Source organism: Gymnoscopelus microlampas (genome assembly GCF_963454915.1).
Source record: "Gymnoscopelus microlampas genome assembly, chromosome: 10".
Lineage (NCBI taxonomy): Eukaryota > Metazoa > Chordata > Actinopteri > Myctophiformes > Myctophidae > Gymnoscopelus > Gymnoscopelus microlampas.
This window is the reverse complement of record NC_139947.1, coordinates 43469373-43496199: the sequence shown is the minus strand read 5'-3', so window position 1 is coordinate 43496199 and position 26827 is coordinate 43469373. Positions and strand designations below refer to the sequence as shown.

Below are 26827 nucleotides of genomic sequence, written 5' to 3'. Positions count from 1 at the left end.
AACACCTTACACTAGGCCTTTCTGATTCAGCAATCAGCAAGGTACAATATTTCTAACTTAAGCTTAATAGTGGAGCTGTCTTCAAGTGAGAGTTTTTCAATAAATCCAGCTCATGTGAACAGTGGGTTGCCATCATGTATTGTATGAGATCAAAGTGACTGACAAGCTGTAAGGGCGGAGGATTCTGGGTTTTATCTGTCAAAAATATTGCTGCCCTAATTTTTCCCTTGTTGCAACAAGCATCCAATGCAGATTCTAGAACCAAATGAGATGAGTGAAATATTATTCACTTTGTGGAATATTGTTATCTAGCAAAATGTCCCTAGGCAGTGATTTTTCATCTCAGAATTCTTCTCCTATCTGAGTTGGCATTGCTTATTATGCTTTTGGATAAAGGCGATACATTTTTAATGGCAGAAACTTACCCCTGGTTCTCATGAATTAGTTAGCTGTAATGATATGTTCACCGGTACTCAAGGTTTTCAGGGGGTTCCAGTGTACTATGCACTTTGGAGAACAGAACTGGCCCCAGGATATTAGTGTACTTGTGATGGCACAGTATAATGAGTTCTTACTCACTTTCAGTCTATGAAGCAGACAAGCAGTACAGTATCCTTCCTGAAGGGTCATATAATATTCAGCACAAAATGCCCCTTATTTTGTATGACCCTTTCACTGAACCACTGCTTCATGACTAAGCTGAGACAACAGATTTAACCATTATCATGCAAAACATACAGTATGTTATTTTTGCATATGCCATTCACTCATTTGCGAACATGTCCACAGTGAGAGCTCAAGCTGCATCTGCATGATTTTGACAGCGTTGCTGAGCAGCAGATTCATCTCATTTGCAACTTGCCAGGTGTGCAAATCCTTTTAGGGAACATAATCTAAGATATGCATGAGAAAATGCTGGCTTTTAGCTTTGATATTCTGATTGTTCCAGCTTGTTGTGGCCATGCCTGCAGTATTGATTTTGATCACACGCTTTACTTAATTTAAAAAAAAACTGATGGGAACATCAAGTAACTTGAAAATTAAGTATTATATGTAATGCAATTGCACTCATTATGCACAAGCACACACACTATATCTAACTATATAAATGGCGAGCAACTTCCGCACCCTGGGTGCGACACCCCACAGCTCTGTTATCGAATAAACAACGCACCGCCAGACCACATGTCGGCAACTGACTCGCCACGGCGGCCGCGCTGAATTTACGCCTCGCGTAGGGGACATCTCACTGCTCACTACAGCTTTTCCACCGCGCAACATAATTAATTCTACTCACCAAATGTCGGACAAAACGGAAGGGGAGGCAGCTTCGTACCGTTTACCGTGCGCACGACCTCATCACCACAACAGCAGGCAGCCGCTGCGGGTTTTTTTTCCTTTTTTTCCAAACTTTTTTTTTGGTCACCATTTTCTCCAGGCACCATTTCTGGTGTAACCTCGGGTGTTTCTTTTCACCAGCCAATCACCTTTCACGTTGCCACGTCCGTTGCCACGTCGCGCTGACGTACGCTAAACAAGCGCTGCCGTGCGCACAATGCAAACGAGCCCAAAGGCGCGCAAAAATAAGCCGACCATTGCTTAGACACAAAGTCAGACCTGGCAACGCAGCCTACGCCAATCATGTGTGAGAGATCTACAAGCTATGGGGCAGAGACGCCACCGTATCTTAGCAACAACTACAGCGCTCACTCTCATTGGTCGTGTCACGCTAAGAGCAGTCTCCAGACAATGGCATCGCAGACAGCTTGCTGTTACTGCTGTAGCCATCACAGGCAGTTGCAGCACGACGGACAGGGCGCTGTGATAGCTGCCATGTCGCTAACGCTAACCTGGTTGTCATGCCTGCAGCGGCTGTGCAATCACTTTGTCAACAATGCACGTTCGTGTGGTGAATGTCTATATTGCTGCTCAGTTCGTCCATTGTAGATGGTGTATGTTTGTGTGTGTCTTCTGGAGAACTATGTTGCTCCACAGCAACTACAGTAACTAACGTAATGGCAGGACCGCCCCGTGCAACGCATGTTAGCCTGCATTATGGTCATGTAGTAATTTCAGATAATTTCGCTCCGATTACAGCAGTGTTTATCAACCCTTTCACGCCGCCCCCCCCCCATCTGGGACCCCCCCATTCTGTTTCACTCCGTTCCACAAGTAAATATTGTGAAAATAGCCGATCTACAAGCTCGAAACGCCTCACGTTGACAGCCTTTGTAAGCTTGGAGATCGGCTATTTTCTACATGCTTGCCTCTTTCTTACATTCTTTGCCAATGTGGCCCATGTTTTCATAGCATAGTTTATTGACTACTTCTGTTGCAGAAATGGCCATTTCCTTTACTTTCGGTTTTTTATTGTCTCCGCCAGGCCGAAAGGCATGGCGCAAGACTATGTTTCACCCCCTGTCCGTCCGTCTGTGATAGCTAATCTCTCACATCGTTGACTTGATCGCAGCAAAATAACAGCCCGATGTGGAGAGTCAGTGAGAGCTGGATAAACGACGTAAAATGTGTCAAAAGGAGTCTGTACGGCTGTCGATAAATGAACACATGACGTCGGTGGGAGAGGACATATTGTGTCTTTTGGACAAACAGCAGCGTGGTGCTGATGTTTGTTGTGTGAAGCAGCTTAATGTCAGAGTGTTTGTGTTGGAGCGCCTCAGTGCGGCTGCAGAGTTCATGTGCAACCTCTTCCAGAGAGACACAGAGACACTAGAAACTCTGCTGGGGAAAAAAAACACTGCTGGCCATTGACTTTCCTATGGACATTGATCTACACACTGCAGGTATATCTGCTACACACACAACATCAAACTACACACTGCAGGTATGATGCAGCGTTTGCATTACAGCCAGCATGCCAGCGTAGTTCCCATATGGTTCCAAGGTGGGCTAAACCATATGGACCCCATGTCAGCAATGTCAGCGGCATCCACTTCAGTCCCAACTGCGATGCCCATGCAGGCTATAAGTAGCTTCTACCTGGCCCTTAGGTGGGCCCCAACTAGCCATGTTTATGTGGGACCAAGGCGGGTCCTAACTGGGTTTGCCCATGCAGGCTTTAACTGGGTTCTACCTGGGCCCTAGGTCTACCCTAACCAACCACAGTGCAGTGCCCATCGCTCCAATTGTTGTGACGTCAGGGCTCTCAATACTGCACATTGGTGGAGGAGGAGGGGCCGCAGGGCGACCGCACACATCGCTGAACCAATGGTAGCCCACGGATGTTTCCTCTGTGGATTTACAATCTGCCCCTCTATGCCACATATCATCCGCACTACAGGGTCTTCACTGACCGAGCCACGGCCCCACTGACCCTCATGACGCTACGCCACTTAAACGTGCGGCAGCATGCGCTGGGTTGCCAGGTTTGCACAGCCTGCGCCAGAAACAAGCAACCACCTTCATGAAAAAAAAAAAACCACCGAAATGGTCCGCAATGTTCCAGGGGTGTCCCCGCGCGTCCCAACACTCCACAGGGGGTCAGTGGACCATCAGGGGGTCCGCGGACCCCCTGTGGACCCCCTGAAACATAACAAATATTATTTCTTCAAATTTTTTCCTTTTTCAAAAAAAAATTTCCACAGTTTCACTCCGGCGATTTGGGTCCCCCAATATACACACGGCCACGCTGGGCCCCGTGCGCGGCTGGGGTTGAGGGGGGCGTAGCCCCCCGAAACTCTAGTATATATATATATATAGTGTGTGTGTATATATATAGTGTGTGTGTGTGTGTGTGTGTGTGTGTGTGTGTGTGTGTGTGTGTGTGTGTGTGTGTGTGTGTGTGTGTGTGTTTATTATTTTTTGTAAAGTTTCATTACTCTTCAGGTCGCCCCCATGTTTCTCTCTTCCTCTCTGTCACTTTCTCTCCACCCAGCAATGGCTCATTGATCCACAATGTCCTGCCGCTGGCGCACCTTGTTCTCTTTCTCTCTGGTGTCCACACGTGGAAGCTGATTAACACATTCTCTACTCAAGGCATATTGAAACATATGGTACATCTACCTGCTGACTGCTGCTGCCCCAGGGGCAACATTTTGGCCCTGAGTCGTTCCATGGCCCTAGCGGGGTGGAGGGGTGGGGGTGTTTCACTGTGAACAGCTTTGTGCGTGCAGAAATAGCTCTTGGGCTTCCGAACATGACCCAGGTCCACAGCCGTGCAGCAATGCAGTGGGTTTACATGTAATACGTCATGTGACAGCCAGTGTTTACCACGTTGTTGGATTAGATGTCGTGTTCGTTAACAGCATCTCTAGTGGCTGACAAGGTGCCAAATAAGACCTTGGATCTGGGCCTGAGCCGTTGTTGTTCTGGAAGGCGACCGTGATGAAGCATCACTTGCACCTTGCTGCTGCCATCTGCTTGCTCTCCACTGCTTGGCAGATGAGAATCATGTTTACAAAAACACATTGCGGCCTGCTCTGCAAACCAGCCCATGTAAACAATGTAAACAGTGCAGTATCTACATACATGCCTACATACATGACCAAAAAAAACCCCAGAGAGAGTATAACAATGTGGTTTCCACGTGTAATTGAAAAGGCTTTCAGACAGCCTATATCGGCGTTTCTGTTCTCGCCAGAAACGCAGAAAAAAACAAGAAAGCAGAGAAAGATGTATTTTTCTAAATCCTTTAACATTAGATCAGACGGGGCTGGGTTTGTTGCGATCACGTTATTTCCGGGTATACTCTTCTCCGGAAGTCATAGGATCACTCATCACTGTTTTGACGTGTTACACGTCATTGGCACTCTGGGCCTTGGAAAAAATGTACGGTGGACGTCACAAACGTAACATGCAGACCTGCGAGGCGCACTGTTGCTCCGATCGGCACCAAACTTGGCACAAACAGGGGTTTGCCATCAGAATAACCACACCAGGGGCCACGTTGGGGCCACAGGTACCCCATTGCTCCAATCCGCACCAAACTTGGCACAAACGCTCTGCCATGAAAATAGTCACACCCAAAAAATGTAATTGCACACAAATGGGGCACTACAGCATGTGTTTAACACTTCAAATGGCCACAACAGTGGCACAACACGGTGAACATTGCTCTGATCAGCGCGGATTTATCGCCCTGAAAATATAGTGCTGTATAATAGTCCATGTCTTAAAATGTCATTTAAAAACATCAGTCTTACTGTAGTGGGATAACTGCTTTCTTTCACGCTTTTACATTGGGCTGCAGTGATATGCATACATATCTCGAACAATGCCTACACATCCCCAATTTTGGGCTAACGTGCTGTAGTTTACTAACCTTGAACATTGGCCATGTAGCGTGAGTGAGCTGAGCTGTGATAGTTCTACTTTTGTGGAGATACATATAAGACAGGGTTAAGCAATTAAAAGCGACAACAACGATCTGGTTGTTCTGATTCACCTATAGAACAAACATGGGTAAATTATCTTTCTACTGCACTGCCACCAAAGTGTGGAATGCCCTGACACCATCCCTTAAAAAATGTGGATCACTGGCTTACTTCAAAACAGGCCTGAAAATCCATCTTTCAGGAGGCCAAAGGGGGAGGTAAACTCACTTCTCCCATAGAAAGGTGATGGCATTCACTGCCTACACCCCCCCCCCCCCCCCCCTTGTACTCTTTTGTTTTTATGCGATGTTGATGAATTGAAAAAACTTTTTTGTGTTATCCTTTTAGCCCAAATGTATGACTGTACCCTGTGCTGTTTGCATTTCTGTCTAATATTAAAGTATTCAATCAATCAATCAATATAGAGACAGACAGAGATACAGACAGACAAACTCTGTTCTGGATAGTTAGGCCCCTTTGGCGTCATGCCGTAAAAAACGCACAAGCCGGTTTATCACATCCTATGATGCATGTGTACATTATCTATGCAGGAAAGACACACATTCAGTTGGCTGGGGAGATAAAACTCAGGGAACACAATATAAAACAACATAAACAGCAACTTGTCCTAGCTCTTTGTATTCAGCAGTTGTTGCCGTCATTGCTGTGACTGGAGGACAGGGGAATGCTTCATTATCTATGGATCCAGTATCTTTCCAGAGGTCCGTGTCTTTATTTCAGGAAATAAATATTGATCGGCAAGGCTTCAGCTGAAAGTTTCCTTTTAGACCCACCCAGTTATTTAAACTTCAGTAAATTCAGCAGATATCGTTTTCGGCTACATCATTTGGACTGCGTGCGTAATCTGCAGAATTCTTGATTTTTATTGTGCAGTCAAAACATGCTCATTTTTGGTTATAAGAGAGAAATGCTTTTGACCTTAAAAAACAAAAAAAATGTGTTTTTGCTAACAATGCAGCCTAATGATGTGTAAACAGTAACTCAAATAATGTATAATATGCAGTATTATTGTTGTCAGCATCACTAGAGTTATCACACTTATTTTAAGTGTTTCAGTAGAATATCACATGCATTAAAAATTGATGATGTAATGTCAGTAAAATGGCTGATGAGCACAGTAAAATGGTTGATGGGCGTATCAAATACCCAGCACCAGTTTTGGATCAGTTGATTTTGGAAGAGCCGACAGTAGTCTTGTAGATGCAGGTACAGTACTTTATGTTCATTTACAGTGACAAGTCAATCCACTGATTAATTGCTCCCTCCAGACTAATTCGTTGAGCAGCCAATACTGACCCAGCAGAGATTTGTCCAACACATCAACATCTTCCAGAGAAAAGAATGCCAATTTAAATATATTTGACATTGCTTATCTTTTCTCATCACTGGCTTATTTTGTTGTCTTTGAAGCAGCTTGTACTCACATCAGAAGTATGCAAATTTTCACTGATATAGCGCCATGAACAATTTCAGTTCAGCCAATTTCTAAAATGGCCATCATCTCATAGCTTTCAAAAAGGAATCCTGAGTGAGGGTAATTTTTTATTCATCATATTTTGAAAATAAGTGTCGTTTCATGATAATCACAATGCATCTTTAGAGAGTAACACAGATTGCATTTAAACAGGACATTATCGAAAGTAAGATTCAATTGTTTAAGTCCATCTGCATTTTTGCTTGGGCTTAAGTGGAAAAATTAAGTTAGCTAAAAATAAATAAAAAGACAGCACAGCAATTGTGTGCTCTTGTGGCAAATTGAAACCTATTATGCTATTTTGCTGACAGCATAAAAAAATACAACAAATTGTAAGATATATATATATATACAGCTACATGAATATATGTGTGTTTCTCGCCGGTCACAAACATATCACAGTGTTTAGTTGTAAAAGCCAAAAGGGTTTTGTTTTAAAAGACAAAAGCTCAGCACTAAAAGCCATGGCTGACTTGTCATGCAGAAATGAAGCAGGACTGTAACAAACGGTAACAATAAACATGTCGACTCGATGGCTTGCTTCCTAAATTATAGCCTAATTCTTTAGTTGGCTGTGGTTAATAACAAAACATTATTAATCTACTTCTCAGGGCTGAATGCACTCGGAAAGGTCGACCGTGGACAATTACAATGAGGATTGTCAGATTAGAAAAATTGCACACATTTACAAAGGTCCTCTCTGAAAAACTATTACAAGTCAGTCCCCAAAAAATGTCCCTGCAGGCAAACACGCCATTCATTATACTCACAAAATAAGTGGGACTCAACAAGATAATTAATAAACACGACCTGGTATCTAGGTGTTATCAAAGTGTGACACGCACATCTCTAATACGGTGATCTCAGCTCTCTCTCCTTTCCTCTGAAAGCGTTGTCCTCATTCATCATTGTGCTATCGTGAGGCTGAGCATCACCAGCCCTTCATGTAAACACGCAGTTTCATGAACTGCCATGGTCCAAGACCATCTAGCCAGCGTTACTGGTTATTCCCAAACAGAGATCATCTCCTTTGCATTTGCCTGTCACTTGGTGGTACTACAGTAGGAGGATTCGAGGAAGTTTTTGGTAAACACTTCACATTACGTGGACGGGCAGGAGGGAGTCTGTGTTGGGCATCAGTGAACGGCAGAGCGAGGAATGTGTGTGGTATTCTTTTCTTTCTTGTTGCAGAATAGCATCCTTGTGCCGCGGCATCACACCAGCGAGGTGACAAATGTGAACGTGTTGTTGTTGGTGTCGCTGACGAAGTTGATTTGGCACTGCTCCAGTCCTGCAATGTCCCCCAGGTCCAGCTGAGATAATAACTGAGTTGGATCAGTGCTTGTCGTTAAAACCCTTTGTTTTTCCTGTTCCCTCACATACTTCCTTACACCCTCCTCCACCTCCCCTACCTCCTCCCCATCTTCATCCACCTCATCCTCTTCCTCCTCCTCTTCCTCTGTGATGGAGCAAAGGCGTGCTGTACTGCCGGGGTTGTCGGCAGGTGGTCTGTAGTGGCACTGGCTGTTCAGCAGCCTCCTCAGTGGCATCACAGGTACCGCGTCCCCCCCCAGCAGCTGCTGCTGGCAGTGGCGAAAGTCGCTCTGGCGTTTCAGTCGCTTGAACTCACTGAAGGCGGAGGTGGCATTCTGGTGGAGGCTGCGTGCAATGGCTTGGGCCTTTACCGACTTGGTGACCAGGACAGCATGACACCGCAGCACTACTGCCATGTTCTTGACCTGGTGCCTGTAGACCCAGGCCAATATCTTTGGCCGACACCGATCGGCCTCGCAGTGGGTGATTCTGTTCAGGGAGTAGTGGTGAGTGGGCTTCTTTTTCCCTGACTTGTCTGTGCTCATACGGATCCCCTGTGGTCCGACCGCGAGCCACATCTTGATGCTCTGCTCGCCGTAGTTGCTCCTCGCCCAGATCTTGGCCACCGCATCCTGAGTGCATCCGTCGCCCTTTGCAGTGATGGTGACCACGCTTCCCAGGTAGCGCACGTTGTAAACGGGTTCTTCCTTGTTGAGCTCGACCTTCTGCCGTTTGGTCTGGAAGATGCTGCCGAGCCAGTCAAAGGGGCAGTCGGGCAGCAAGTCAGGGCAGGAGCGTAGCAGGGAGGAGAGGATTGAGCTGTAGGTCAGCCCGCTACCCAGGCTCTTAGGTTTACTCTTGGCCTCGTCCTCCACCAAAACAAACTTGCTCCTTCTCCAGGGCAGCATTGTGGGGGGAAGAGCTGGAAGGAGTGAGCCCCTCTGCTGTGTGTGTGTGTGTGTGTGTGTGTGTGTGTGTGTGTGTGTGTGTGTGTGTGTGTGTGTGTGTGTGTGTGTGTGTGTGTGTGTGTGTGTGTGTGCGTGTGCGTGCGTGCGTGTGCGTGTGTGCTGCGCGTGTCAGCTAAAGCGAGAGAGAGATGGGAAGTGCGTGCATGTGTGCATGCATGAGAGAGAGAGATGAAGAGAACCAGTTTTGCCAAGCACAGAGGAGAGACTGCGAGCTGTGAGGCTCAGCCCGTCTGTTCCACCTCTCGCTCCTCCTTCCTCTCCGCCTCCTCCTCTGTGTTTTCCGCTGCCTGCATCATGCAGCGCTGATCAGTGTAGGACACTTCAGTCCCCCTCCCGACTTCACTGTTTTCCTTCCAAATGGCTCCCTACCAAACCTTTATTTATCCATCCAGGTTTTGCGCTGAGAATTTGAAGTATTTATGCCTCCCTCGGTCCCCTCTCAGGCAGAAGAGGGCACATCGCCGAGTCATCCTCTCTTATTGGACTTGTTTATCTACTCGTGAGTCATCGAACAGAGGTCAAATAATGGCACACAGTGAAATCCTCAGAGTTCATTTGACTCTTGAGTGTAGAAATGGAACCAGATTGACCTGTAAGGGTCCATTTGCTTCCATACATTCTAAGTTACAAATGAATAAATTAGCGCTGCGATTTTACTGTGCAGTGTCATGATTTCATTTTTTGGGAGAGTGTGCATATCCATTGAATTAGTCTGTAAAATTAACCTCTTGAAACCTTTCTATGAAGCTAAAACTAAAATTGATATTTTAATTATCTTTAATATAATTTATGAATTCCTAGTTTTAGGTATTAAATCCACAATCTGCAAAATGTTTATATTCTTACAGAAATCGAATGTGGACTGTCCTTTAGCTATGTGCATACAAAGCAAATTGTATAACTCTAAGTGTAACAAGACTAAACAATATGAGTTTTAAAAATGCAAAGTTGTTCCCAAGCTTCTCTATCTAAGCATAGAGGATGAATAATAAATTATGCATGTGCCATATGGATTTGCATTTGTGGAAAATGTCTTTGAAGTCCTGTATATTGAAGATTTGCATTCAGATTATTTTCTCTCTTTGGAGCAAAGCACTTCACATCTGCAATTTTGAAATATTTAGTCTTCCACATTTAAACTTTCCTCTCACCAGAACATGAGTGAACATTCTTGTTCTTTATCTTATGCATGTATCGTAGTACAGTATGACTGGACAACACTTTATTGCAGTGTATAAACAAGGGTTGCAGACCCGTTTTTATGGGTCGCGAATACATATTTTATTTTACACACAGAAATATTCCCAAAACGTTGTGAAAATAGCAGATATACATGCTCACAACATAGAGTGGGTGTTATGAGCTTGTAGGTCTGCTATTCACTACGTTTGAAATAAGATGGCTTTAGTTTCATAACATATTTTTGTAGTTTTGAACTGAAAACGTTTGGGAAACCCTGCCTCATAGGGAGGGCAGATCAAAGAGGAGATATTGCATTTCATTGCAAGCAGATGAATCTGCAGTAATGAATCATGGGTTGTATCATCTGTATCTGCCACTGTGGGTGCCAGGCAACACAGACTGAATTGTCATGGCTAGATGAAGTACTCCACTCACTGTGTAAACGACTCTGCCAGAAACTAAGTTGTTACTGTGGCAACACTAGTCAAAAGCTACCTTTTCTATTGATGGCTATGCATGTAAATTAGAGCAGTGGTTCTCACGGTCTGGTCTGGGTACCACTAGGGGTCCAAATGGAATCTTACGGGTCTGAAACTCTGAGAGTATACAAATACGATATACAATATACTGCAAAATCTACATGCACCCGTGGGATCAATTTGGTTCCATTTGTACCCTCTCAGAATTACAAACCTGCAAGGGTTCATTTGGACTGGTGGTCCCAGACCCGACGTTGAGAAACAGTGAATTAGAGAGAACACATGAACAGAGGGGGAAATGAATCACTGGAGGTGGACTGTCTCACATGTTTTTGTCATAATGACTAATAAGATGAGTCCAGACATAATTCTTTCATATTTAATCTTTTAGGTAAAAACCCAATCCATGATTGTTTTCAACATATAAAGGATATATGAATTGATTTGTAGATGGAAAATATCATGCTATTTGGAACTTTCATACCCCCATCATCAATCACAACTTCTGTCACCCATGGTGTCCCCCAGGGCTCAGTGCTTGGCCCTCTCCTGTTTATTCTCTACATTCTGCGCCTCGACAGACCCTTCACCGTCACGGCCTCCGTTTTCCCTGCTACACTGATGACACACAGCACTACCTCCCCTCCAAAACCATTACTGCTACCACCCACTCCACCCTCACCACCTGCCTGACTGACATTAAAATCTGGATGCAAACAATAATCCTGAGACTCCACTGCAATAAATCCGAAGACCTCATTATTGCCATATGCCTGGCCCCTCACCCGCTCCACTCATAACTTCTCCCTGAACATACAGTATACAGTAGATGGCTCCATTGTCACCCTCTCCACCCAAGTCCCTAACCTTGGTGTCATCCTGGACCCCACCCTTTCCTTCCAGTCCCACATCAACCAGATCACCAAAACAGCCTTTTTCCACCTCCGCAACATTGCCCGCCTCCGTCCCACACTATCCCAAAAACTGCTGCAGAGACACGCATCCATGCCTTCATCACATCCAGACTTAACTACTGCAATAGCAATCGCCTCCTACTTGCTACCTCCAAAGTTCTCAAGAAACTTCAGTATGTGCAAAACTCTGCTGGCCGCCCGGTGCCCGCTCCCTCAGGTCTGGTGATGCCAACATCCTCAAAACAAAGAAACGCACCAGGGGTGACAGGGCTCTCAGTTGCAGCCCCCTCCCTTTGGAACTCACTCCCACCTAACATCACTCACTCCCACCCTTGCCTAATTCAAATCCCCCTTTCTGCCTTTCAATTTTAATGTTTTTTTAAGGGGTCAAGGCCGTAGGGCCATTGGACCCTTATTGCATCTGTACACTTTTGTCTTCCGACACTTTTTGCAGCTCTGGCTTAACCGTGCAGTCGCTTTTTACGAAACTCTGCAATATGGTAGAGGGATATGCCAAACGGCTAAGACACAAAACTCAGAACTATTGGCCAAAGGGTGGTGCTATAACAATGAATCAACTTTGAACAGGGTTAACCCATGCCCTGTTTTAGCTATCGCCATGAAACATGAATACTCTGACTTTTGATCTTTGACCGACGATCTCCCACCATTTTGAATTCTATGAAAACAGTTCAAATCTATAGATATCCTGAGATTTTTTAGTAATCTGTATGAAACTTTTTACACATGAACTTTGGACCAATATATCTAAAATCCCAGTATAAATGAAGTTTGTAAGTGAGTTATGAGCCAATGAATATTGCAGTTTTATGACAATTATTCATCTGCCCCCAACACATACATGCAGGCTCACATTTCTTTGAAACAGTAATGCAGAGGGACATTCCAAATATCACTGAAACCAATCTTACTCCAATTGGCCAAAGGGGGGCGTTATAGCAATTTTTTGAAAATGCAAACTTTAAACAGGCCTAAGTCATGCCTCGTTGGGCCGACAGCCATGAAACTTGCTTACACATGTGCCTTGACTCATGAGGAACATATCGATCACTTTGACCAATAAGCTCCGCAATTTTGAGCAGTTTGAAAAACACTTAAACCCAGGATTTTTTAGCAATTTGAAAATAGCCGATCTACAATCTTACAACTTTTCAGATAGCAACGCGTTATGAGCTTGTAGATCGTCTATTTTCACTAGTTTCCGTTCCGAGGAGACAAAAAAATGTCTTCATTCGTAAATGGTTTGTGAACCAGTGATCTAGAGTAGTTATCGAAACAGAGGCTTGGTTCATAACGGACGGAAAGACTTATAGATATCAACTGACACTATCAGGGAGGCCATATTTCTAGTTCAATGAGAAGAGAGGCAACCTGTGAGTCCAAAGGTTGCTGGTTCGATCCCTGCCCCCGACAATGTGTTAAGCTGTTAATGATTTGGCATTCTTGGGTTTACACATAGTGTTTCTTGAGGTTAGGTTAAGGCGTTGTTTTACTGAGGTTAGTGTTAGTGAGGTGGGGCATTGCACAAAACATGACCTTGTTAATTAAGGCATATGCAATTTTTAAAGATAACATGAAATGCCTTTTTGAGAGTAGTTATTGTCAATGTATACCCCTTGTCTGTGTAGTGCATCCCTCTTTACTCTTTGTCTAGCTACAGTGGATGTGTAGTGAGTAAGGACTATAATCTGATTCAGTATGAGCCAGTATCTTCTCATCAACACTGAAGTCTCCAAAGACAATTTGATTGAGAGGCCTTATCTGAATAAATGGCTGCCATAAATCACCGGTGTGATTTTGAAATGCTCCTCTTTCACTCAGGGGATTAACAAAGAGTGTGGCATGCAAAGCAGAAACCCTCCATGACGGTTTGGCCTTTACAGAGATGGATGCATGTGTTCTGTATTGACTTATCTGCCATCCGGGTTATCGTCCTATAGGAGGTTCGCTGAATGAAATTAGGAAATGACTGAAGAGTCATTGACTCTCTGTCAGCATGCTGTGTTAGTCACTGTATGAGACAGATAATTGTTTTGAATTAGTGCTGGGAAATAGTAGATGCTCTGTAACAAATGTTCTGTTGCATGCCCTGTGCCTAAAATAAATACGTACATGTAGGCTATGTTATGATCATTACATGTATTCAGTCTTAGAATCATAAAACACGGGACGTGATGTTGAGACTGTTCATTGTGCCAATAGATGGTGTGCACTCACATGAGATTTGCCTTGATGTTACGAGAGTGGCATGGGAGGTGTCTTTCTTAGACTGGAGTAAGATGTCAATTTCGGGACACATCCTCAGTAGTGTGCCTTTGAATCAGGGGGTGTTTCGGCCTTCAAACACTATACAATCAAATACATATACATCAAAGGTGACCAGCTACAGGGTGATCAAGCCTTAGCTTGTGTCCCATACCCAATCATTAAGATTTGCCTAGTTGTTAAGTGGCTGACATCCCACGGGACTGTGCAAGGCAGGGGCGTCCTCTTCCCTGAGCCAACCCTACAGCTGACCGCATACCTCATATGCCCTCCTCAAGTTGGAGGGGTTTGAATTGGCTCTCAGGTGGCGGGGGGGGGGGGGGGGGGGGTCATGTTCTTAGAGCCCAGCAAGGGTCCTTCCGTTTGATCCATAGCCACTGGCTACCTCTTTCAGCTGCTTCAGAAACTGCTCTGATGGTCTGCCGCAGAGCCTGTCCATGGATTCCAAGTTCCTTGAGCCACAAATCCTCTGCATCCCACCTCAACTGGACAGACTTTTGCGTTCCAGCCACGCTGAATTGCGTCTGCTGCCAGCTCTGTGTAGCACAGTTTCTTGCACTCATAGCCCTCTTCAACAGAGTTCTCCCACGGGACTGTGAGTTCTATGATATACACAGACTTCTGTGAAGGGGACCAGAGTACCATGTCTGGCCTAAGGTTGGTGGAAGCGATCTCAGGACCAGGTGGGAACATTAGTTGCTGGCCAATATCGACCAGCATCTTCCAGTCCCGGGCCATGGCTAGGTGTCCAGTTTCTGGCTTCGTAGGAAGATGCTTGGGCTTTTCCTGTCCCTCCCGGATTTTCCTGTCCCTCCTTAAACTAAACTCTTGTCTGAGTTTTTTTTTTGTTTGAATACTCAATGTATGGGGAAACAATAAGTAATTAAAATAAGTAAAATAAGTAATAATTAGTAAAATAAGTAATTAAAGTGTAATGTAGTGAAATATTTGTGTTCATTTGGCTCGTGTTCATTAGTCTTTTCCACTGGAACTAATGCCAATTGAGATTCTTAATGAGAGCACTCAGCAGCTGCATTAGTGCGTCACTATTAACCAAACTGGAAAATGGCAGATGAGAGTGAATGAATTGCAGTCTAGAGTATTTGCAGTGTGACTGTAGGCCAAGCCATCTAGAACAGGCTTTGCCTGCATGTGTATGCAGTATCACATTTATGTATTTTATGCTCAAAAGTACACCAATAACGGCTCATGCTGCCATGTGCATGATGTCATGAAACAAACCACATTTGGCCAATTAAGCCTGAATTGCCTGGTGAAGTAAAAGTGACTTATGAAGAGTGTGGCACCTAGAAGAGTGCGTGCGTGCGTGTGTGTGTGCGTACTGATCGGTGCCAAATATCTCGTGGACGCCGCCAGTAGGCCAAAGAAGTAAATCCAACATTTCTCACATATTGATGTGAATATTTCTTCTTAGTTTTTGGAACTTTCATTCTATACTGGAAGTCAATTGAGGTCAGATTGGGAAAATATGATGCCCAAATATGGAGATGTCTGATTTCATCATAAATGGTAAATGGTGTGTTTACTGTACTAGAGGTTTGGGCCGCTATACGCGGCCCTCACATCTGGAGTTTGGGCAGCTACGTCGCACTGCTGATCCGACCAATATGTCTGAGTCATAGTGTTGGGGGCTTTGTCAGAGTACCCATTATACCCATCTGTCTGTGTCTCCTTGTCCCTCTTATGCCCATGTAAGGGGATCCCTGTTTCTCCCTTAAGCCAATTTTAATGTAGGATACTGCAAGTCAATTGAGGTCGGATTGGGCAAAAACTTATGATGCCCAATATGGAGATGTCTGATGTCATAAATGGTAAAGGCATATTTACTGCATATACCACATTTCTCCAAAGCACTTTACAATGTGCATTACATCCACCCATTCACACACCGAAAGAGGAGGCCATGCAAGGCACCAACCTCCTCATCAGGAGCAGTTACAGTAGGGGTTCAGTGTCTTGCTCATGAAGGTCACTTCAACACACAGCCAGGAGGAGCGGGGAAACATCAGACTCCCAAGCAGCTGCTCTGCCGCCTGAGCACTGCCGCCCCGCCATAGCATGGCCTCATGAAATTTGGCTAAACCATCAGTAGATTGTCAGTCACCACATTAGGACTGCATACTGTAGATAGCCAGCATGTTTAGTGTAGAATCACCACGGATCACCTCATTGTGATGTGTGTGGCTTACTGGCGTCATTCACAAACTGAACACATTGTAACTTACTATCGATAGCTTAAGATTTGACAGGGCGGCCACGCCGTCATTAGACTGTACTCGTCTTGTTTTTATCGTTGAGCAGCGGTTTTCAATGCAGTACCAGATCAAAGTTCAGCAGTGCAGACTCCAGACTCCTCTCTCTGAATCAATTTTTCCTTCCTTGTTATGTTTCTTCACTCATCTCTCAAAGGCCTCATTTGATCCTGGACAACAGAGTGTACCCTACATATTGCTGTCTACTGTAGCTAGGCATCCTAATTGAATTGGGCTCTCTCTGTTCATCACGGTACACTTACCCAGTGCACTGTAATCAATGAGAGGGGGCTGGCAGAGAGGGCCCTTGCCCTTAGATGGCTGATTTATGGCCATACACAAGGGTAGCAGTGAGGCAGTGGGCTCACAGTAAAAAATAAATAAGAGAGGCAGTATGACAGAAAGGGCCACTGTGTTCCATCTTACATTATATAACTACCAAACTAGCGCTCATCATATGTACAGTAGCCCACTGAATCAAGGAAATAAAACTGGAAATCTGACTGAAATGGCAATGGTTAACATTTTGTTGTGATATAGTGTTTCGTTTGTCCCCAAAAAGATGGAGTAAGCATCCAGGAATTAAAATCAATAAAGCCACATTCCTATATCGCAGATTCCTGGGTATCGCTGAATACATAATGCTGTTGGAGTGAATCATCATTTAATGAAGAGAAAGTTCCAATGTATACTCCTTCCTTCCTCCATAATCATGAAAATGAAATCCACAGGGAGCCACCAGGTTAAGCCCATACAGTAGGCTACTACTGCATTGTGGGTATGGTGATTTAGATTCAGCTTGTTAGATGCTCTGTAAACTGAGCAATGACTAGAAAAGTGCTACTCACAGCACAGGTCTCCACCAGGGCAGGTAGGTTATTGTGGGCCAGCAATGTTCGGAATTCAGTCATTACAGAGGTGGAATCTGTAGAAGTTATGGGATTAACGTTAATGATGTTGATTGATCACACAAGACATTATGTGTATCGATTTGCGTGATGTTTGGATAAAATGTGCTGGAGTAATATAAACAAATGTGTTTTGCAAAAAATCGGCCTCCTGGTGGCGCTATAATAGGCCAATGTGAAAAGGGTTGCATTTCTTCCTCTGCCTTTCACAGCAATCGGACGCTGCGTTCATGATTTGAGGCATTTTGTTCAAAACGAGCCACTCCTGCAAATGTATATGCCATCTTAGCCAATCAGGATGGAATATGAAAAATCGGACAGATCTGTGTTGATCACATGACTATAGAGATAATGTGTACCGATTTGCGTGATGTTTGGACAAAGTCTGTAGGAGTAATATAAAAAAAATTGTTTAGCAAAAATCTGCCTCCTGGTGGCGCTATAAAAGGCTGATGTGAAAAATGCAGGGCAGAGGTATTGCAAAGTTTCACACCGATCGGTCCAGTAATAGGTAAAAACGTGAATCGGGCAGAGGTTGGGTGCTCTGGTATCCAGGGAGTGTGTGTGCACAGTTTCACGTCGATCGGGCCAACGGTGCTGGAGATTATCTGTTCACAGACAGACGGACATGTGGACGGACACACGGACGGACGGACAGGGGGCAAAACATAGTCTCAGCCACGCCTTCGGTCTGGCGGGGACAAAACTGCCAAATAATAAGAGTCAAGGCAAGTAAACAACTTGCAACAGAAAGGACTTTAATTGATTTGCATACATTTTTACCCCTTATAAAATATGTGCAGTCTACAATGTTTATGCTACTTTAAACTTCACATGTTCTACACATACACACAAGCACACTCACTCACACACACACACACACACACACACACACACACACACACACACACACACACACGCAATCAAACAAACACACACACACACACACACACACACACACACACACACACACACACACACACACACACACACACACACACAAACAAACACACTCCCTATCTGATATTTGCATATTATAGTAGAAATGGGCCAGCATGTAATGTGTTGCAGTATACAACACCACAAATCTGAAGGTTGTATGAACAGAGATTGAAAAGTACCGTAACAAACCTTTATATACATAATGTATGGAGCATGTATGCTTTGGTATTAATCCTCAAAGGCAATTCTCCAGGCACAGAATACCATAAGATGTAAATATCTTCAAGAGCGGAGAGTCTTTTCCAATAACAAGCTTTATAATGGGAGGAAAAAAAGTGGGGCACATCCTGGAGTAGAACTAAAAGGTATGATATACGTACAATAAAGGGACATTCTGCTTTAAGATTGTTGTTTTTCATACATTACCTGTCGACATTTGATGATTGCGTCCTTCCCTGACATTGTGACATGGGGGACCAGTAGCAGTAGCAACCAGTATCGTATACTGTTTACAGTAGCTTATTGACTATGTATACAGTAATGTCAAGGTATACTTGACATTACTGCCAAATACCTGTTTATTCGATTTTTGAGGAATCCATTGGACAGCCTACCATCCATTTCAGTACAGTATGAAAATCAACTCACGGCAGGTTTATTTGTATAACACATTTCATAAACAAATGCAATCTAAAGTGCTTGATATAACTTGAAACTTCTCATTCTTTAGATATTGCAATTATTAGTGCCTATAATGATGATGTCAGTCAGTTTGACCGTCTGTCTGGCAATTTGTCCAACACCTGGTCCCATACAAGATATCTTCAAAACTGAATGGAATTTGCTGTGCACCTTCATGCACCACAGAGGATGAACTCTGTGGAACCCTACTCATTTTGCTGACCTTCCTCTGCATGGTGCCACATTAGGCAAAATATCCACTTGTTTTCTGTTTTAGTACTGTTTTAATACTGTTTTTAAACTTGTTTTATACAATACCAGATTATTATTATTTGATTTATTCAAATGTGCCACAACAACACGACAAGTGTGTGTGTGTGTGTGTGTGTGTGTGTGTGTGTGTGTGTGTGTGTGTGTGTGTGTGTGTGTGTGTGTGTGTGTGTGTGTGTGTGTGTGTGTGTGTGTGTGTGTGTGTGTGTGTGTGTGTGTGTGTGTGTGAATGAGTGTCATTATCAATAACCATAACGGAAGAAATTATTGACATGAAAATCTCTAAATAAATACTGATATGATATTTAGTGGGAGATTACAGAGCTCAATTTCTTTTTTAATAATTTAAAATAATCCCCCCTTTCTTTGGATAATGTCAAATTGCAGAAAATGTCATCATTATTTTCTCTCGTTTTTTTTCGGGAGAAAGATTGTCCCCCACATCATTTTGGTTTCCATGATGCCCCTGGCTTCATTAACATAACAGACATTCAGATTTCAGTTAGGACTCCCTCACAATATATTGAGAGGTAGTTTGGAAGCCTGCAGTGTATCACGGTGTTCAGTTCAGCATGAGGGACTTTGTCTCGATATTGCAGAGGTAGGCAGGGTGCAGGTATCTGTATCAGTCATGTCGATGACGATGCCTATTGTCCATTTGACTCCACTCGAAGATAATGACTGAAGACAAGCACATTATGCAGAGCTAGGGCTGGGCAATTAATCGATAATATTGAAACTGATATTTAGAACCAATAACCGACTTAATCTGGCTCATGTAGGTTAATTGATTAATCAAGAGAGGCAATACTGGCAATATTATTTTTGTTTGGTTGATGTGTGGTTTGACTGCTATTCTGCTTTCGACATTAATTTGACAGCCCCACCTATTACTGATTATGTGATTAATAGGCATACATTCTTAACTTTCTTAGATTTGCACTATGTGAACCCTTTGTTCAAGCCCCTGTCTAATATTATCTTATTTACGATCAAGTGCTTGGCTGGTTCAACCTGTTGGCATTATAAAACTGAGAGAACTTACAAAAGTATAGTGCAGGAGAATGAATTCCCAACTCTGTCTGTGTGACAGCAAAGGTAATTTGAGAAGAAGCATACAAAGTTATCTTATCACCTCAAAAGGAACAAAGGGGGGGGAAAAATTGGGGAAGGTTGTTGATAAATATTTATTGGAGGACAGAGTGACACTCAAGTGTTCAGTCTAGCTGAGTTTATTTTCTACATGTAAGTATCAGGTATAAGGTTGACTGAAAATGGTGTCAGATCATTTACATTCTTGCGTATGGAACTGCATAGCTGTTCTTTGTTGCTCATTTGTCCACATTTGGTTTAATAGGAAACCATATGTCCAAATTGCCCACGTAATGTTATACCTTAAAATGTGGGGAATAGCATGAAACTAAATAGCAAACTGGCAGTGACTGCTTCTCAGTGTGAATGAGCTGACAGTGCATGGGAATATTATGCTAATCTTTCTTCAGTTATGACTGGATAAAAAGCACCAGAACGGCATGTCAGACAGTAATGTAGTTATAGATTTATAACAGTTTGAAAAGGCTAAGCTCAATGCTTTTTTAGATCTTTTCATATTGTATGGATCGGTGTATCAGAACCGACACAGGCCATATTTCAACTTAATAATTTAATACTGCTGTATCCATTGCACATTTAGTCATTATATTGCATCATATGAGCTTGTGAGCATGAGCGTGTTGTTCCATTTGAGCACTTTCTTTTTTTGGGCAATAAAGGAGAAAGTAGTTTTTGCTTTTCTTTAAGAATCTGAATCACACAGGGCTTTTGTATGTCTCATTTGTATTTGTGTGAATTACTTCATTAATTGACATGCCCTTCTTTATAAATAACCTTAATTTATTTATTCTGTTATTCAATTACCTCACGAGGCTTAAGTTAATAAATAGGTTAGTACATTTCATTCCTACTCTGATGTGTACCCAGTGGAGTAAAGTAACTAATTACATTTACTCAAGTACTGTATTACAAGTACAAGTACAATTTTGAGGTATTTTGACTTTACTGTAGGATTTAATTTTCAGTACTTTTACTTCTACTCCACTACATCTCAGAGGAAAATATTATACTTTTACTCCACTACAATTATTTGAAAACTTTAGTTAGTAGTTACTTTGTAGATTTTGATTATTATTACAAAACATACATTACCCACTTCAGCCCTATATACATTTCGGCCATTTGGAAATAGCCGATCTACAAGCTCACAATGCATTGCGATGCAACTTATTGTGAGCTTGTAGATCTGCTATTTAGAAAAGGTTTTTTATACATTTGAAAACTTGGGAAATGGGACATTCTGCACAATGAGTACTTTATACTTTTGGTACTTTAAGTATATTTTGATGCCAATACTTTCGTACTTTTACTCAAGTAAATTTGGAGTTCCTGACTTTTACTTTTACTTATACTTAAGTAAAACATTTGAGTACTTTTTCCACCACTGTGTGTACCAACCTGGGCATGTGTAGGGCCCGCAGGGACATCATTATGAGTGATAATGTAATATTGCATAATAAGCAGTTGGTAACTTAAATGATTGTTTACTGACATCTTCTGGTAAAGACGAAAACTGCAATTGTCTACAGACCTGTTTTGAAGTGTCCGGGGGAAACGACATGAAATCAGTGTTGCCAAGTCCGTTTATTATAAGCGTTTTTGGGCTCCTTTTTCTGAAGTTGCGATTAAATATTGGTAGTTGCGGGTTGCGGTTTCTGGGCTTATTTCTAAAGTATAGTTGCTTATTTGGGCTTTGGGCTTAAAAAATATTATTTAAATCAGTGGTTCTCAAATATTGTCATGTCATCATGGACCACCCAAATTAATATGTGGTCTATTTGTGTTGTTGGAATGTTTCAAAAATGTTTCCAAATATTCCACATTTTAATTAAATATTTTTTTGAAAATAGCCTAAAGCGCTCATGTGGCCTAATTGTCGCTTCTTTTGGGCTTATTTTCCTAGACCTGGTTGATTATTTCTCTCACAAAATCTGGCAACACTGCATGGAATGGGTGTTGTTTACCACAGTCAGTGTGAGCTGGGTGAGTAAAATGTTTTTGGTTCGCTTTCGCTAGAACGTATAATCACTTCCCATCGTAAATGTAGTAATTTAGCATTTAATCATTTGAGCAACCTTCAATATCTGCACATTGACAGGCCAGGTCAGCTGACACCGGGGTGACATCAGGCAACGCTAAAACAGTCCAGCTATAGTAGCTAAATTAACCAATAACAATGGCAGAGCTTAAGTTTAGCTACTTTACTGAGAAATGAAACGTTTGCACTGCTCTGTTTAACTTAACCTGCCATCATGTACATCATGTTATTGTATCCGTTTATACAGTATCAAGCATAAGTCAAGGTCACTGTTGTTTAAAATAAAGAGCTAGCCTTGGATATTATATTTGCATATCTATAGGTACAAAAGTAAAAGTCAGACTCGATAAGATATATCTATGATAGTTTTGATCCAAGGCTAAAGAGCTAGTTAGCTAATGTTTCTTAGCGTGGATCCAGAACATGCTGTTGTCCTATAGCCATAGAATACGACTCTCGTAGACGTATTTATGATTGAAAACGTCAGAATCATAAATACGTCTACGAGAGTCGTATGCTACGGCGACTGTTGCCCCAATACGCCATCTTGATGTTACTGTCCAACTTACAATCAAAACAAGCCTTACATTAAAATAAATTGTGACAACTGTCTGTATAGATATGTATAGGTTATTTATGAATGGAACTTATAAACCACTTAATATGCTAACACTACACTACAGCTAATTCAACCCAAACCTTTTGAATAATTCATACAGTTAGCCTTGGATCAAGACTATCATAGATGTATTTTATGGATTTCTACTTCTGCATATCATAGATATGAAAGCTAAAGTCAGACTCAATAAAATACATCTATGATCGTCTTGATCCAAGGCTATCATACAGTATTTTCAATGTATTAACTTCACATGACTCCAGTGATCTGTCATGTGATCTTCGGAATCAAATACTGTTTGTTTGTTTGCTGCAGTTAAAACTGATGATCACACATGATGGATTCTAGTGGGAAGATTTCACCAGCACAAGTTGTGGTTCTTGCCACCACCTCGGCCCTGACTGCAGTCTTTTATTCACTTTACAAGAGAAGGGCTACAATAGTCTCCAGATTAAAGGTCAGCCATATTACAGAGACACTACCCTCCTGAACAATAAATGTCTCAAGCAGTTATTGTTCAATTTTTCAATTACATGATATGTCTTCCACAGGGAGCGAAAAAGATATCCATTGATCAGGATTTGAAAAGCATCCTGTCAGCAGCTCCTGGAAGATGTGTTCCATATGCTGTGATAGAAGGTGTGAGTCCGTTTATTTTTTGGTACACTATAAATGGTGTAAGCTTACCTGTCACACATGGGTTTGCTTTAATCTTGTGTCTTATATTATATGTGTATTCAAGGTGCTGTGAGATCTGTGAAGGAAACTCTGAACAGTCAGTTTGTTGGCAATTGTGAAGGCGTCATTGAAAGGCTGACCCTGAAGGAAAAGAAGATGGTATGGAATCGCACCACTCATCTCTGGTAAGTGGTGCATCCTACTGCAATGAAAACAAGGCTGTTTGACCAATTAAACCCTATAAGCTTTGTATGTTAAAAAGCATATCTACAATCTAGATCTACAAGTTTACAAATCGTCGCGTTGCAACACATTGTGAGCTTGTAGATCGGCTATTTGTGCCGAATGTTTACTTATTTTCGCTGAATGTTCACCTGTTTTTGCTGAATGTTCACCTGTTTTTGCTGAATGTTTACCTATTATGACATGCGCAGAATATGGACGCAAGTTACGATTCATGTGATTTAATATTTAGTGCCAGTCGGGCTATTGTAGGATGGACTGCTTATCCCTAAAACCAAAGATGGATATGGCTTACTTGTAATGATTCTGAGCCAGCCCAGCCAATGTGTTGAATCATAACTACAGCAAAATCTGTGTTAATTAACAGGGGTCCATTTTTACACATTCTAATCAGTTAACTACTTTCAATTTGGCATCCTTATTATTAATTATTATATATTATTATTATTATTAACAAAAAATACACCAACATTTCAGAAAGTTTCATGTTAATAAAAGATTACGCCCTGTGTGAAGAGAGTGGTGCCTTTGATGAGCCCCGTATTGTCATCACCTGTGTTGTCATCAATGTTTGTTTATTGGACATACATACATACATACGGACACACGGACAAAGTCAGATATAGGAGTGGTTGGCACCACTCAAAAAAGGCTGTTCTACAAGCTCACAACCATGCGTGGTGAGCTTGTAGAATGTCTGTTTTCGCCACAAAGTATATGTTTAAGAAGTTAAATTAACACTGTCCATATGTGAAAACACTAACATTGAGTCATTTCTAAACAACAGGAATGACACAGAGAAGATAATCCACCAGCGAACCAACACTGTTCCTTTCGTCCTTGCGTCCCACGATGAAGCCATTACAGCGACTGTGCGCATCATGCGGCCACTGGACGCCGCAGAGTTGGACCTGGAGACTACGTACGAGAACTTCCACCCTACTGTTCAGTCCATTACCAATGTTATTGGCCACTTCATCAGTGGTGAGCGGCCTAAGGGTATCCACGAGACTGAGGAGATGCTACGGCTCGGGGAGAGCATCACAGGAGTGGGAGAGCTGGTGCTGGACAACAGCCTGGTCAAGCTCCAACCGCCCAAGCAGGGCTTCCGGTACTTCCTCAGTCGGCTGGACTACGACTCTCTGCTGACGAAGGAGGAGAATGGACTCAAAATATGGCGCATTCTGACTGTAGCCTTTGGTATCGCCGCCTGCTCCACGTTCCTCTTCATTCTGTGGAAGCAGTATGTGCAGCACAGACAGCAGAGGAAAGAGAGGAGGGTGCTGGAGGAGTTCAAGGAGCAACAGAGGAAGCGCATGCGTGAACTGAACGTAGAGGAAGCCAGTATTTCTCCCAGTGCCTGTACCGTCTGCCTGAGCCGGGAAAGGACCTCGGTCTTCCTTGAGTGTGGTCACGTGTGCACCTGTACACAGTGCTACCAGGCCTTGCCAGAGCCAAAGACATGCCCCATCTGCAGAGCAACTATAGACAGGGTAGTTCCACTGTATAACAGCTAAGCCAGAAATATGCTGTAGACATCAGTTGAAGTTGTGTAGTAGGTGACGGTCCGTGGACGGTAAACTTAAAGAATTGTAATATTGACTTTTTCCTGTTAAAGAATCCATGGAATATTTCGATCAATACTTTGCTCTAAATGTCGAGACCTGCTGGTAAATATACATATGTCTTTGTACTAAATAATCAGCACAGTTACTGACATAAGATCAGTGTTTTTTTGTTTGTTTGTTGACAACAGTTCCATGCATTTGGTTTAAAGCTTATTAATTTGGGACTGTGGGATATTGAAAGCGAGCCACTTAAAGGAGAATTCCGGTCATTTTAAGTGTTATGTTTGATGTGTGTCAAATCACTTACCAACGTAGGAATGAAAATCGCGTAACTCCACAGAGCCCCCTATCGACCCCCACCGTTGTCATTATAGGAGGATATAGGATAGCCCAAATTCGCCTATTTTAACCAATGCAAAGTCTGTTTTTTTGCTTCTAGTACTCATTGTTGAGTCCCATGATAATGTAACAGGCGCTAAAACTCCCGACAAGCTAACGGCTAATAACAAACGAGCTAACGCTGGGGCTGCTTATCTCTCTGCATGGCAGCCCCAGGTTGCCAGGTCGGGAGAGAAACCAGCAACCAGCATTAGCTCGTTCTGTTATTAGCCGTTAGCTTGTCGGGAGTTTTAGCGCCTGTTACATTATCATGGGACTCAACAATGAGTACTAGAAGCAAAAAAACAGACTTTGCATTGGTTAAAATAGGCGAATTTGGGCTATCCTATATCCTCCTATAATGACAACGGTGGGGGTCGATAGGGGGCTCTGTGGAGTTACGCGATTTTCATTCCTACGTTGGTAAGTGATTTGACACACATCAAACATAACACTTAAAATGACAGGAATTCTCCTTTAAAGTTGGGATATTTGTTTTAAAAAATATTTTTTTTTTTTCTTTTTTTCTTTTTTTTTACCGAATGAGTTCCCAGATTGGGGGAAAATAAATAATACATTTGGGATTCCCCTTACAAGCTTCCAATGTCTGGCTGTTTTCTTGTTCTGGGGAAAGAACCTGCTCCATCTCTTCCGTTCTGCTTGTGGATATGTACAGTTAGGGTAATGGGGACAACCAAGTACGCATATTATTTCGAAGAACTTGTCCGCTAGCAGGGACTAGCAGGAAAACAGATTCACCCCAACTCACGACTTGCTCTCCTGGGGCTAATTGCTGGCTCATCAGTTAGTTTGTTTTTTCATGTTTGTATAAACTACAGGTTTTGGTCACTGTCAGGATGGCTTGTTAGATCTCTGTTCCTTTCTTGGCAATTTCTTTATCCCGTTAGTTACATTTATGAAAATACAATAACATTGTTTTTCTTTTTTTAAGAACAGATCTCTCTCTCCAATATTATTAATACATATAATAAAAATGTGTGAGGATACAAGACAAGCTAAATCATGGACTATTTTTGAGGGATAGAGATCAAATTAGACACAATTCGGTTGTGGATTATCTCTAATACTGCCAGAAGAGGGAGTTGTCTGCCTTGCAGAAAAATCAAGAACCATCAACAAAAAAAAAA

The 26827-nt window shown here is 42.6% G+C and overlaps 2 protein-coding genes across 2 annotated transcripts; one reads left to right on the top strand and one right to left on the bottom strand.

Moving 5' to 3' along the window:
* Window positions 1-8039: 8039 nt before the first annotated feature.
* On the bottom strand, window positions 8040-9047 carry fam43b (family with sequence similarity 43 member B; the record flags this gene model as incomplete). The annotated part of the gene is made up of 1 exon (XM_084069375.1): window positions 8040-9047. The coding sequence occupies one exon, from the start codon at window positions 9045-9047 to the stop codon at window positions 8040-8042; it is 1008 nt and encodes a 335-aa protein (XP_083925501.1).
* Window positions 9048-22089: 13042 nt separating this feature from the next.
* mul1 (mitochondrial E3 ubiquitin protein ligase 1) lies at window positions 22090-26402 on the top strand. The gene is made up of 5 exons (XM_084068319.1): window positions 22090-22138; window positions 23128-23269; window positions 23364-23451; window positions 23555-23675; window positions 24521-26402. The coding sequence occupies exons 2-5, from the start codon at window positions 23147-23149 to the stop codon at window positions 25248-25250; spliced, it is 1062 nt and encodes a 353-aa protein (XP_083924445.1). The 5' UTR covers window positions 22090-22138; window positions 23128-23146; the 3' UTR covers window positions 25251-26402.
* The last annotated feature ends 425 nt before the right edge of the window (window positions 26403-26827 follow it).